General features: G+C 37.0%; 1 protein-coding gene across 8 annotated transcripts in view; it reads right to left on the bottom strand.

The window, feature by feature from the left end:
* Positions 1-3,484: 3,484 nt before the first annotated feature.
* The window catches only part of LOC148601993 (uncharacterized), a 50,042-nt gene continuing 37,812 nt past the window's right edge, over positions 3,485-15,714 (bottom strand). For 6 of the 8 annotated variants that reach the window (XM_088556209.1, XM_088556215.1, XM_088556213.1 and 3 more), the window contains one exon: positions 3,485-5,297. In XM_088556209.1, the coding sequence (XP_088412335.1) occupies positions 3,514-5,271 (1,758 nt within the window). In that variant the 5' untranslated portion in view covers positions 5,272-5,297 and the 3' untranslated portion in view covers positions 3,485-3,513. Of the gene's footprint in view, positions 5,298-6,172; positions 6,259-13,923; positions 14,083-15,714 lie in introns of those variants that run through there. The other 2 variants (XM_088556212.1, XM_088556217.1) reach the window with 2 other exon arrangements.

The following is a 15,714-nucleotide window of genomic DNA, read 5'->3' as shown; positions in this document are numbered from 1 at the left end:
AAAATTTTTAGCGCCACCTGGTGGATAGAACTACTTTGATTGGCGTACGACTACAATGCCGGCAAGTTTTCTAGAAGAAATTCTCCTTTCTGCATACGAGGTTATTTTTTAGTGTAGCGGAAATGCCCGAGTATTTCCGATTGATCTGTTCGTTTACATGACTGGATTTATTCGATATTTCATAACGATTAAAGTAAACTGTTTGATCGTAAAGAAACATGTATACTTACGTAATAATGGGCATAAATGAGCACACTGTAGTCCCTTGAACATTAAAAAAGGTACATTACATGCATTCATCCGAATAGCAGTGTCTTAGTACAAAGAACTTCAGATTTATGTATACATTGTATTAAAATATCGGAGTGACGAAAGACAAAATAAAAATGAGTTGTGATTGTCCGTAGACTATAGACATTAGACTACATGTAGACTTTTGCACTAAAGGCCCTTTCGTGTTAACATTGGGTTATATTATTTTGTTCTTCGCTGGAGCCTTGGTACCCTTGATTACTCTTACAGTCAATTTGGAAATCAAATATTTAAGTAAAATCACTACGATAATTTTTGTTTCAAATGTATGTTAAATTATGTAAAAATCAGTAAATTTCTATCATTATACGAACGTAAAACCTAAATATTGCAGCTGGACTACAAAACGCAATTCACAAATGACTTTAAAAAAAATAAAATTAAAGATCCACCTAAGAATCACGCAAATAAATAAAGTGGTGATAAGTCGAAGGTCTTTCAAATTAAAGCTGTATCTTTAGTTGTGCAGGTAATCAAATTAGACCAAAGAGTCAAGTTAACGGGGTAGACCTAGGGTAAGGGACATAACTCTTGAAATCAGTGATATGTTTGTATCATACTAAATTTCACCAAAGCCTCTCAAGCTTTTGTTTGAAGCAGAATAAAATCAATCCAAGTTAATTAAATGCTTACATAAGATGGATGTAAAATGTGCATACAAACGTTCCAATGATTTTTAAGAGTTGTGTCCCTTACACTAGTTATACTTTCTTAAGTTCTACTAAAATATCTGCCAACATTTCTTTTCACTACATATCACTATATAACCAGTCCACTTTCAGAATCTGTCTTACTTTTATTGAGCATCAATTCAACAATGAAGTATACAACATGCGTTTACACCTTTAGGAAAGTTGGCAAAGTTCACAGATTTGATACCCTCTGCACGATTCTTAGGTGAACCTGTACTTAGAACATAGAAATGTACAGTATCGATCATAGCAGGGAATATAAGACGTGCATAAATACAGAGAACGTGGCCATGAATTAGTCGCACCTGACAAAAAACAACCCATATATATATATATCAAATCGAAATCTGGATTGTATGCCTTATAGACCTCTTCAGAGACATAATATCTATGACATTCATTCTTGAAAGCCGTACATTTATATTTTTTAATAAATAATATTATGGCGATAATAGTAAGCGCAATATTGAGATATGACTTATTGATAAAGTTTATGATATCAACACATGCTGCATATATCTATTAAAATAAACATTATTTAATTGTTATCCAGTTTTAGAAAGTTTGATGAAAAAAATGATTTTCTGTACTGATCAAGGACCAAAGAAAAAAAAGGAACACAGCTCTTTTATTGAAAACTTAGTGCTTTACGTACAGACATTCTTTCTTTTGTGAACAATGCCTGGCTTTGGCACATGCAGGTAATGGGAAAAAGGTTTGTCTTACTAGAAATACCTATTTGTCGATAAATCTGTTGATTTACTGCAGCAATTAATTTTGATAAATATTTTTGTATTTAAAACCTACTGGGTCGATGCTGATGAATTATTCACCGTCCCATTAGTCACGTTATCAGACCACAAACTACCCACATATAAATATGCCGTAGCACGAAATTCGAAACCCCCTCGAACACTGAAGTTTCATACCGTGTATTAAACATGGGGTTTACAATATTGTAGCTCCTTTGACATACTGGTAGGACTTATCAGTGCTGGATTTGGAATCTTAATTCGATTTTGGTTTTGAGTACTTCTTTACTTAACTTATTAAGTATTTGGTTTTAATGCTGTGATGATATGTTATTTCATGAAAAACGTTCACAGCATACACAGTGGCGGATACAGGGTGCCGCGGCTCTCCCCCTCCCCATAAAAAAATGTTGAAAAAATTGTGTGTTAAATCATGAAAAACACTAACTTCGTGATCCTCACCGGCGATCCTGTCAAGAAATTTTTTTGCCCCCCGCCCCCCACTCTTTCACTAAAACTCCACCACTGATGCATTAGTTTATTAAATGTGTATTATTTTTGGTATCGTGACGATAATATTTTTTTGACTGATTGCAATGCGTGCAGGTAATGGAAACTAAGACAATAGTCTTAAAGCTCTATATCGAAATTGACAATAGTAAATTTTAACATTCAAATGTTTTTTTTTACATGTAGATGTTTGTTACCAAATATTAGTATGCATCGTTTTATTTGTCTATCTTAATCGCTTGGTATTGTGTGAAATGAAAGCAATGTTCAGTGTGGTGGACGTGTTTTTCAACAAACGGTCGGCATTCCAATGGGAACAAATTGTGCTCCTTTACTTGCTGACCTATCCCTTTACTCTCATGAGGCTGACTTTATAGCTGATCTGATCAGAAAGAAAGAATATCGTTTGGCTAGATCCTTCAATCTCAGTTTCCGCTATATAGATGACGTATTATCTTTAAACAATCCTAATTTCGGGGATTTGATACATCGCATCTACCCAAAAGAACTTGAGATAAAGGATACTACAGACACTGTGAAGTCAGCCTCATATCTTGACCTACACTTAGAAATCGATGGTAAAGGAAAACTATTGACCAAACTTTACGACACACGTGATGACTTTTCATTCAGAATTGTCAACTTTCCTTTCATCTGTGGCAACATCCCTTCGGCTCCTGCGTATGGAGTGTTCATATCACAACTCATACGTTATGCCAGAGCTTGCCGAAACTACGCAGACTTTTTGTATCGCGCTAGAACTCTAACAAATAGGCTTCTGGAACATGGTTATGTTGCTACAAAATTGAAGTCATCACTACAGGAGTTTTATGGTCGTCATCATGAACTCGTGGATCGTTATGGTGTATCCATCAGCATCATGAAAACTGATTTATTCAACGGGTCATAGTTTTCCTTTCCTCGTTTTTCTACCCCGGACTTGACTTTTTATGAGCAATTCGGCGGGTGTTTCGAGAAAAGCAGAGGACGCTTACCCTACCGGTGCACCTGGTCCATGCTCCCCCAGTTTTTAGACATTTAAAATATGGCTATGCTGCAGCTGGATCCTGTATTTAATGCTTTGCTGCATCTGCATGTGAGACTAGGCATATGGTTTTAGTCACTAGGTATATATTACCTATTCAATATGACAGACTCGCTTTCTCCATGTCAATTCTTATCAAATGCATACGTCAAACTTCACATAGGAACGCCAAATTTTAGATTTTTACATCATTTTAATGCTATCAGGGTAATGGAGTACGGAATTGAAGATTACCGTCAGCATTGATATTGTTTAAGCAATCATGACGCCCCGGAGTTTTACAGGGTGCGAAATAATTTGCTTGATATTCAAACCAACTGTCTTTTTTCCCAAAGTCACGCCAATGCTGGGCATGAGCATATATTTCGTGTCCATATCTGTTCCTAGCCCACAAGCCTGGGTTTCGTGGTGCCCAGACCCATTGACCATCTATCAAGGCCTTTGTTGGTTTAAATCCTTCAGAAATAACCTCAACAGAGTCAAGTTGTTTCATTCCAAAAAGCTCAATAAACCAGTATTTACTATCTAATTGAAAAAATTGACTTGAGCTACGTACTGAGTACCACTTCTTCATTTCCTTCTTCAGGGAAGATAAAGCAGAAAAGTTCGTGGATAAAAATGATATGTCTCCATCTTTTTCCCACGGTAAAACGCTATAAAATTTCACGACACCAATCATAGAACCGCTGTCTATTTCGCAAATGCTACCAGATTTCTCGCAAAGTTTCATAGCAAATTTCATCATGTCAGCTAGATCTTGTAAGCAACAAGGGTGAACGGCGTATCCAAGATTTTTATTGCACTCAACATTTTTACATTCGAATGTTATATCTACTTGATTTGCAAAGCTTAATCGATAAAGATTGTACTTTTTCGCTAAATCTGACCAAGTTCCAGAATTATTCGAAATTTGTGCTCGGTTAACATAAAACATGGAATCAGGACATACAACACTTTCCTGGTTAGACAGAGAAAGTCGGAGAAACAAATCGTTGAAAACGTTGGATAATTTGAGGTTTTCATCAAATTGATATTTCTTAATTGTCTTTGTACGGATAAGAAATGGACCCATTAAGAAGTCACAAAATAAACACTCGTGTAGAGATTCATCGTATCCTTCTTCATACACTAATGTATAATTTCTATATGCAGATTGATAACAGCCAATTTTCCAAAACCCATCTTTGTCCCGTGACGCTCCCCCAACGACAGCCACGCCCAAACTTTCAATTTCATGCACTAGACGCTCAATCCGAGAATCTTTACTGAAATATGTAATGTTACGAGCGACTAAAACGTATTCAGTTTTTACTTGTTCTATAAGTAAATTCCAAGCTTTTCCTAAAGTAAAAGTATCCGAAATTTGTAAAAATTGCACTTTACTAAAGTTAATGTTTTTCAAAAACTTTTCCGGATCTAATGTACCAACAATGACTTTTATTCTGTTGTTATAATGTAAAATTTCATGTAGAATCGACTCTATATTGAAATTACTCTCTCCAGAGGGCAAAACAACAATCGTTACTATGTCTTCCAACGGGGTTGCGTAAGTACAATGTTCCCTCTCGAATCCTGTATGATATAATGAATATCCGTATTTGGACCCTTTGAAAACCTCTTTACAAATATGTTTTGAAACCGTAACCTGACGCGTTAGTCCTTCAGTTGAAGAGTTAGTCAAAGTTAGCAATTTTGTAACAACATCCAATGCATTGACTATATACTTTCTTGCTTTTGTTCCTCGAATGTGGGTCTTAGCTTTTCGTATGTCTGTTGACAGTTGAACAAGTAATTCCTTTAATTTTGAATCTTCGTTGCCATTCTTGCTGTTGTACATGAAGTTTTTTACTTTTGTATTCCATTCCTTGATATTAAAATTTTGTATTGATACAAAAACAAAAAATATCAAAACAAAAGATCCTATTCCTGTATACAAATGTCTATTGGAGCTTGTACTCATGGTCTTTATAAGCTATCATGGGTGGTCTGCAATAAAAAAAAGCCCATAAAGAGTCATGTAATATTACAGTCAACATCATAAGCTCAATTTTAATTAAATTCTTTCAGCTGTTTTTGACCTTTGCATAATGGGGATATGCAACAAAACATGTTTGAATTAAACAATCTATTACATACCACGTCCAGTGATTGATTGATTGATTGCGGGTCGATTTTTTGTAACGTTAGAAATAGCAGGACACAAACTTAGCTTTGACCGAAGGGACACTGTAACTGGATATTGATATAATTCACAAGTAGTCACATTCAAAATATGACTTTTCAACCGTACTGAGTATGGCATTAACTAAGGGTCGGACAATAAAAAAATCGACCTGAGGTAATAGTCTAGAGTGAAACACCGACATGTGGCATTAATCTAGGGTAAAATACCGACCTGGGGATCTAGTATATGGTAAAATACCGATCTAAGGCGCTAGTCTAGGGTGAAAAATCTACACGAAGTACTAGTCTTAAATGAAATATTGACCTGAAGTACAAGTCTGGGGTAAATTACAGACCTGCGAAACCAGTTTCGGATGAAATACCGACATAAGGCACTTATCTAGGAGGTATACCGACTTGGGGCACTGGACTTTTTTTTTAAAATAACAACCTTATGCTCAAGTCTAAGATGAAATAACGATCTGGGGTACTAATATAGGGTGACGAGTCTACACGAGGTACTAGACCAGGGTGAATTACCGACTTGAGATACTACTCTAGGGTGAAATATGGACCTAAGTACTTATCTTGTGTGAAATACTGACCTAACGTGCAAGTATTGAGTAAATTACAGACCTACGACACTAGTCTAGGATGAAATACCGCCATGAGCCACTAATCTAAGGTGAAATACCCACCTGGGAACTAAGTAAAATACACATCTGAGGCGCTAGTCTAGGGTGAATTTTCTAGCTGAAGTACTAGTCTTGAGTGAAATACTGATCTGAAAACAAGTCTAAATTACATACGACATTGCGACACTAGTTTATGATAAAATACCGGCCCGAGGCACTAATTTAAGGTGAAATACCGACCTGGGGAAGTAGTATATGGTAAAATATCGACCTGGGGACTGGTCTTTGAAGAAATAACGATCTGGGGTTTGCAAACCGACCTGAGGTACTAGTCTAGGGTAAAATACTGCATTAGTAATGCATTAGTAAAGGGTAAAATACCGACCCAAGAAAATAGTTTAAGGTGAAATATAGACCTCAGAGTAGTATAGTATGAGTTTTAGAAGTCATATTTTTCAGGTGGAGCACCCCAATGCGCATGTACATGACGTCACATCCAGTGGTCAAGGACCGGAAATGACCCTTGGGTGTGCCGGGAAGTTGACCTTGGGTGATCGGAAGTGGACTTAGATTGGGAACCAATAAAGGGAACATGGGGACATTTTGATGTAGAAAAGGGGGGCTTAAAGGTTGAGAGGGAGGAAATGACCTCTATAGGTATACTCATTAAGTATCCTAATTAGTGTCATTATATAGAATGGTGTAAACAGGTAAGTATAAAAAAGGGGTGTATTATGACTTATTTTTCTTTGTTTATATTGCTTTCTTAATTCTTCATTTTCATTATCGTTCATTGGTTTTTAATTATTTTTTTTGTAAATTAATTGTAATTTCATTGTCTTTGTGTAATAATGTCAAATTTAAAATTTTCTTTGTGTTTAATGGATTGTGTAATTTGAATAGATGTCTCACGGATTAGACAGATGTTTGAAACTTTCCATTTTACTGGTGATTTCAATAGCCCATGTATTGATTTTTAACCGCTTTTTATTGTGCTTTATGAATACATTACAGGTGTAAGGGCGAGTTGTGCAATGTTTACCACTAAAAAATGATTTTTTATCATATTTTTTTGTTTAATTATGTTTAATATTTTTTGTATTCAGTTTGAAATTTTGACTAACCACTAAAGATTATCCTGACAATCGTAAGGTGTACTCGTTGTACATTTGGAACGTTAAGAGCTTTTGAATGGTGTATTACCTTTCATTTCAGATTTTTATTGTCGACCATTTCATCACCTATTACAGACACACTCGAACTTTTCATCGATTTTATCCGTGTTATGGGCTCTAGTGGGTAATTTTTTTTTCATATTTCCAATGTTTACATGTCGCGTGTACTTGATTTGACCCGTTATGAGGTTCTTGGGTAAAATATTGACGAATTTCATATTTCTCTTCCTATTTTCAGTCGTAGTTTTTTTCCTACGCCCCTTTTCTTTGTTTGAGACTTGTGTGATCATTTAATGTTTTTCTTTTGTTATTATAAGGAGATTGAACTTTTTACTGCTATAATATTTTCGATATTTGCATGTCGCCCAAACTTGCTTTGAACGTGTTATGAGGCTCTATCGGGTAAACCGATTTCTTTTTCATACTTTCAATGTTTACATATCGCGTGTACTAGATTTGACCCGTTATGGGGGTAAACCATTGAACTACGGAATTTTATTTTTCTCTCCATAATTTCATTCGTGATTTGTTTCCTTTGCACCCTCCCTTTTTGTTTAAGTATTGTATGATGTTTTTTTATAAGGAACTTTTTACTGCTATAGTGTGTTTTCAAGTTACTAACACTCAAACTTTGGCCCATGTTATGAGGCTCTGATAGTAAATATATTTATATTTGTTATGTTGTCGCTAATAGGTGTTATAGGTTTTGAGCTACCCTGTTTTGAAAGGAGGTCTTTCTTTAGTCTAGTTTTATTACACAACATTTTTTTTTCTTCGATATTTTATTTACAATTCATATTCATATATTCGTCGGGTGTCGTCAAATCCGGGTCCTGCTCAATTGTGCTCTTCTTCCTCGTTAAATAACACTTCACGATCCGATCTCCTTATGATACTGCTACAAGAAGTCTTGTCGTCCGAGTATCATTGGCGTCAAGGCTGTTTTTTTTTTTTTCACTCTATTTAATTTTCACTTCCTTTTGTTTACATGACTTCTGGTGATGTTCGTTGTATATCCCATATAGCTCCTCCTTTTTCTTGATGAAATATCCTCTCAGGTTCTGGCACCGTAGATCAATATGATTCATGTAGTCGAACTTTTGTAACTTTCTTCCGCTCGATTTGTTAACCTCGCAAGACATCTGCACCGACCTTTAGTACCCCGTTCTTTGATCTGATTGAACTTTTGTCTCTTTTATTCCACCAAATTTATTTTGATCTTTCTTATGCAAGGACATCTGTTGCGTCCAATTACTGACCCGCTCTCACGGTCCATATGTTTCCAATGCGTCTAGTTGTTCTTTTGTTTCTTATACAAGGATGCACGATAATCCACTCTGGTTTCCACTTATATTTGATATTCTGACGTTGTACGTTTTACGTAATACATCTGCTCGATCTTTGTTCCGAACTGCTCTCTATACAGTTCCATTTATAAGTGTCACATCTGTTTTATTGGCTTTTTTCTTTCCTCCAGCTGGTCTACCACGAGGTCTTTTTGGGGTCTCACTTTCTTTTGTCGGTTCATTCCTAGGTTTGCATTGTGCCCTTTTTGTCGTCCATTGCACGTGTATGGCATCGCGACTGGTGACTTCTTCTAAATGAATTCCTCGACAGGGGACTATCTTGTAAATTTTTATTGCTCCGTGTGCGTCCATCTTCTTTTGCGAGTCAGCCAAGAAGTGACCACACATCCTTTTTCATCTCTATTTACTTTTGTTTTCATCCAAGAACACATCTTGAATTTCCCATGGCAAAATGTTGCTTCTCAATCTCAAGTTGTCGGGAGTGCCTTGTTTCATTCAGGTCGATCAATAAATATCCGTGGGGTTTGGCGGTGGGATACTCGTACGATTTCATATAGTAGTTTGTCTATTTGGGGAACATTTGTTGGGCCATGGTCATGGCCTGTGATACGTCTCTGGGATTTTTAAACAGAACCAAGTAATGGTCCTGTGATATTTGATTTGTTGAAAAGTTTCTGAACCAGCAATATGACACATATATTGTTATGGCGAGAATATTTCGTGAAGAGATGCGAGATAGATTCAGTGACCGAATTCATCATATCGTCTAGAATAAGCAAGTGTTTTTCTCTGGGATCCAAGTTGTCAAGGTCGGGGAGTCCTTGTACAAAGTCGACATCCTCCATGGTTCCATAAATGGTCTGGTACACGTCGTAGCACCACGAGATCGGGTCTAGGCATCATCTAGTGCTTCACGTTTTGAACGAATCGGCGTACAAACATCGTTCTGTTTGTTTCTCTATTGTTCAAGCACTTATCCTTACCCTGGCCATAACCCTCGACCCTAACTCTAACCCTAATCTTTGCTGTGGTTGTTTTTTTATTATCTAATCACTATCTCAAATCCTAAGTCGCTGGTATTTTGTTTTTGTATTGTTCTGATTTATTTTCTATTCTAACCCTAACCCTAACACTTTGTTCTGGTAGTTTTTCTATTGTGTTAACATTAACCCTAATCCCAAGTCTCTAGTGTTCTGTAAGTCCAATCCGTATTGATCTGATTCATTTTCTATTTTTTCTAACCCTAACTTAACTCTAACCCTAACCATAGTCCTAAACCTAACTCTAACTCTAACCCTAACCCTACCCTTTTCTTTCGTGACTTATTTATTCGATATTTTATCGATGCGTAACTAATACTTTTTATTTATCAAATGTTTATGAGAAATAAGATAAATAACGCAGTGTACTAGATGTACCAAAAACAATAAAGAGTAAAAGGGAAAAAGTTTATGTCTAGGGTTATGACTTGGATCAGTGTTAGGAAAACAGAAAGTTAGCGTACGGGTCAAAGAGCTAGGGTTAGGGTTAGAGTTTCAGATAAGAGTTAAACGTTAGATCTAGGTTCGTGTTAGGGTTAGGGGTATGATTAAGCAAAGGGTTAGGCTTAGGTTTATGTTAAGGGTTGGGGTCAAGCCATGGCATTTGCCTAGGGTTAGAGTTAGGACTATGGCTGATAGATGTGAGAAATTGTTTATCGATTAGGTTACAGTTCTAGAAGAAGATGCACTTTGAGGTCGAATAGAGTTAGTTAAAAGGAAATGGTTAAGGATAGAGTTAAAACAACAGAATAACATACAGAAAAAGAATTAAGGTTAGGTTAAGAGTCAAAGTTAGAGTTAGTGTTAAAACAACAGAAAACATACAGAACAAGGATTCAGGTTAGGGTAAGAGTCAGGGATAGGGTTAGGGTTAGGTTGTATCTGACCTCAAACACACGTACAAACACACATACAGACACACACACGTACATATAAACACACACACGTATATATAAGCACACACATGTATCAACACACGCGTACATAGAAACACACAAACAAACAATGTTCTATAAACCATATAAAAACGAGTTTAACCCGGAAAAAGTGACAGTTGTACATGGACTGTCGTAGAGTAAACATGTCCCCCGTTCCATCTTTTCAAAATCTTTGAGTAGAATGGATAGTTTAAACAGATATATAAGATTAGTTCACCGTAAAAATTCAGATACGACAAGGTACAGACCCTATCCACAGATAAGACCCAGTAAAACCGACGTATCGGACTATGATACTTTGATGAATGGACTACGCCAAGACCCTTATACTTCGATGAAAGGGCTACGCCAATCGATCCACGATGAAAGCTTGCCAAAGGACACAACTGACGAAAACTTTTTCATACATCCGACAGACGACCCCCTTCCTTTCGATGTACCCAAAGTGTACTTGGACGACCATTTCATGCCCTGAGCCCATCCCTTTACCAACGTCATAGCATGACCCACCGGAAGAGGAAAAACGATGTTTGTACGCCGATTCTTTCAAAAAGTGAAACACATGATGATGCCTAGACCCGATCGAACAACGTGGTGCTACGACGTGTACCAGACCATTTATGGAACCATTGAGGATGTTGACTTTGTACAATGACACCCCGACCTTGACACCTTGGATCCCAGAGAGAAACATTTGCTTATTCTAGACGATATGATGAATTCGGTCACTGAATCTATCTCGCATCTCTTCATGCAATATTCTCAACATAAATATATAAGTGTCATGTTGCTGGTTCAGAAACTTTTCAACAAATCAAGTATCACAGGACCATCAGTCTGAATGCCCATTACTTGGTTCTGTTTAAAAATCCCATAGAGGTATCACAGGCCATGACCATGGCCCAACAAATGTCCCCCAACAAGAAAAACTACTTTATGAAATCGTACGAGTATGCCACTGCCAAAACCCACGGATATTTGTTGATTGACATGAAACAGGGCACTACTGACAACTTGAGATTGAGAAGCAACATTTTCCCATGGAAAATTCAGGATGTGTTCTTGGATACGTCAGAATATCAAATACAAGTGGAAACCAGAGTGGATAAACGTGCATCCTTGTATAAGAAACAAAAGAACAACTAGACGCATTGGAAACATATGGACCCTGAGAGCGGGTCACTATTAGACGCGACAGATGTCCTTGCATAAGAAAGATCAAAATAAATTTGGTGGAATAAAAGAAACAAAAGTTCAATCAGATCAACTAACGGGGAACTAAGGGTCGGTGCAGATGTCTTGCGAGGCTAACAAATCGAGCGGAAGAAAGTTACAAAAGTTCGACTACATGAATCATATTGATCTACGGTGCCAGAACCTGAGAGGATATTTCATCAAGAAAAAGGAGGAGCTATATGGGATATACAACGAACATTACCAGAAGTCATGTAAACAAAAGGAAGTGAAAATTAAATAGAGTGAAAAAAAAAAGCCTTGACGCCAATGATACTCGGACGGCAAGACTTCTTGTAGCAGTATCATAAGGAGATCGGATCGTGAAGTGTTATTTAACGAGGAAGAAGAGCACAATTGAGCAGGACCCGGATTTGACGACACCCGACGAATATATGAATATGAATTGTAAATAAAATATGGAAGAAAAAAAAAATGTTGTGTAATAAAACTAGACTAAAGAAAGACCTCCTTTCAAAACAGGGTAGCTCAAAACCGATAACACCTATTAGCGACAACATAACAAATATAAATATATTTACTATCAGAGCCTCATAACATGGGCCAAAGTTTGAGTGTAAGTACCTTGAAAACATACTATAGCAGTAAAAAGTTCGTTATAAAAAAAATCAAAAATACTTAAACAGAAAGGGGGCGCAAGATCCACTTCCGGTCACACCCAAGGGTCACTTCCGGTCCTTGACCACCGGATGTGCACATGCGCATTGGGTTGCTCCACCTGAAAAATACGACTTCTAAAACTCATACTATACTTCTTATCAGGTACTAGTCTTGGGTGTAACACTGACCTGGAGCACAAGACAAGTATGAAATACGCACCCTGTGTACACGTCTAGGAGAAAACCAACATGAAGCACTACTCTAAGGTCAAATAGCGATGTGAGGCACTAGACTGGGGTGAAATACTGAAGAGGAGTACAAGGCGAGGATTAAACCAACCTGAGTCATTTGAGTAAAATCATCGTGAGGCACCTGTTTATGGACCCAAGGTACTAAAGTAAGGCAAAACACCGACTTGAGGGACTAGTCGAGGACAAAACACCGACTTGAGGGAATAGTCGAGGGCAAAACACCGACTTGAGGGACTAGTCAAGGACAAAACACCGACTTGAGGCACTAGTCTAGGGCAAAACATCGACTTCAGGCACTGGTCTAGGACAAAACACCGACTTCAGGCATAAGTCCAGGGCAAAACACCGACTTGAGGCACTAGTCTAAGGCAAAACGTCGACTTGACGCCCTAGTCTAGGACACAACACCGACTTCAGGCACTAGTCTAGGACAAAACACCGACTTCAGGCATAAGTCCAGGGCAAAACACCGACTTGAGGCACTAGTCTAAGGCAAAACGTCGACTTGAGGCCCTAGTCTAGGACAAAACACCGACTTCAGGCACTAGTCTAGGACAAAACACCGACTTCAGGCATTAGTCCAGGGCAAAACACCGACTTGAGGCACTAGTCTAAGGCAAAACGTCGACTTGAGGCCCTAGTCTAGGACAAAACACCGACTTCAGGCACTGGTCTAGGACAAAACATCGACTTCAGGCACTGGTCTAGGACAAAACACCGACTTCACGCACTAGTCTAGGGCAAAACACCGACCAGAGGCATTAGTCGAGGACAAAAACACCGACTTCAGGCACAAGTCGAGGACAAGACACCGACTTGAGGCATAAGTCGAGGACAAAAACACCGACTTCAGACACTAGTCTAGGGCAAAACCGATTTCAGGCACCAGTTTCGGGCAAAACACCGACTTCAGGCACTAGTCGAGGACAAAACACCGACTTCAGGCACTAGTTTTTCGGCAAAACACCGACTTAAGAAATAAGAAATAAGACCACTATCTGTCGAAAATTTCAAAAATAGTGCCTTCTTAATCATAATTCAATGTATTGTGTTCATACCTGTTTGTTTATAAATAAACATATATTACGTTAATCTGTTTGTACATGTATGTCACCAATTCATAAAAAACACCATGCCATCAATACAATACATGTCATTCCTTCAAATCTTGCCTGATAAGGCTCGCTGCAAAGTGCTAATGATTTCTTATATTGCACCCTTCAAAACTGCACTTATTTAAATCACTCACCTGTTGTATAATATACTATTATAACTGGTTACAGACAAAGAATAGTGCGTACATTAAGATCATTGTTTTTACATCACAACGAATTATAAGTCCTCATCTCAACACGGACATATTTCAATAGAGATTTAAGTTGAATTTTTTTGTATTTAGTCGATGACTTCCTGTAATTTAGAACACATCTTCATCACAAACAACATAGATCATGAACTCAATATTACATATGTAGTAGTTTTTATCTCTAGTTTTAACCAGGATTTGAAATCTTCTGACCATCTCGTGCTTAGAAAGAACAGTATTCCTATACTTGTTTTAGTTCGATCCGGATTGCTCTTCCGTATTCATTCTTTTACTGCTTATTTGTATTATTCAAAATAACATTAACAATGATGTGCTTTAACACGGATGGCAATAGTTGCCGTAAATATGTAAATAAAAAAAAAACAAAAAACAAGAAAACAAGCCAATGGTATATTATGTTTGCTCCAACAGGGATGTTATATGTCATTATAATTGTAAATGATTTTCGTTTGATAGGTATTTGTCGTTTTTAGGTCACCTGAATGGAAGGTCCTTTTGAGCTTTTGTCATAATCGTCGTCGTTTGTTGTCGTCTGTTGTTAACTTTTCTTTAAAAACCTTCTTTTCTGACACCACTCGGTCTTTCATTACCAAGTAAGATAACCAATTCATTGTATTTACAATGCTGTTATAAAACAATTTCTAGTAAACCATGACCATTGTTGCTTTTTGTGACACTTTATATGATGTAGTATCTGATGTAGTTTTAAGTAAACAACCTTAACCTGTTAAAAATGTACAGATTCGCTACACTGTTTCATCGGATCAAATTGATACAGGGAAGATAACGTAAACTTATAGAAGGGTCTGAAAAATTCCCAACGATGTTAGAACTGTCAAATTTGCGATGCAAATTTTTGGTCGTTCCCTCCGCGGGACTCGAACTCGTACCGCTGTGACATGTATGGCGACACCGACTGCACCACGAAGTCCAGCGCCCAAGACCACTCGACCAGCTAGGCTATATTAAAAATAAAGCTTTCGCTGGCTCGGTCATTCCTCCTCGTAGGATTAATCTAGGGCTCTAACATAGTACACGATGTATGGTAGTACGGGACAGTTCAACTGGGTGTTTTATTTTGTAGGATAGAGGATCAAATTAATGATGCATGTCACAACAAATCAATACTATACAAACGTCTCGGAATGCGACGACTCTATTCGCTACACTGCTCCATCGGATCAAATTGAATTCAATTAAATTAAAACAAAATCAAAGGGTATTTACTTTTAGAAATAATTTGGAGTCTTTTTTTACAATTTAAAGAACATAATTTTCTAGAATTAGAATTCAAATACAAAGCAAATTAAACAAAAAGAAAATTAAATATTTATCAGTTTCTTCATCTTGTATTTGTCATTAACAAGCTTTAAAAGTGTACTATTATTTAAATCTTCTTTTTGCATGATGACCTACTGTGCTGACTCAATTGATATTAAAATTTTAAAACTCATTTTCAATTCTCTGTATTTACAATGCTGTTAAAAAACAATTTCCAGTAACAATCTTTTTTCATTATACATTTGTTTGGAATAATATATTCTACAATGTACTTCACACGAAATTTGTTCCTTGTGAGAACACAATGCACATGTTAAGATAGAGCATTACAGGGCCTACAAAAGACATTCAGAGTACATTGTAGAGTAGGTATTTGTTTTTTTTTTAGCTTATAGTTTGCATAAAAGAAAACTGTCAATTGATACAAAATGA

Source organism: Perna viridis, chromosome 12, assembly GCF_037379345.1.
Source record: "Perna viridis isolate PV_CMFRI_1.1 ecotype Kerala chromosome 12, ASM3737934v1, whole genome shotgun sequence".
In the NCBI taxonomy this organism is placed as follows: domain Eukaryota; kingdom Metazoa; phylum Mollusca; class Bivalvia; order Mytilida; family Mytilidae; genus Perna; species Perna viridis.
This window is presented reverse-complemented; position numbering and strand designations above follow the sequence as displayed.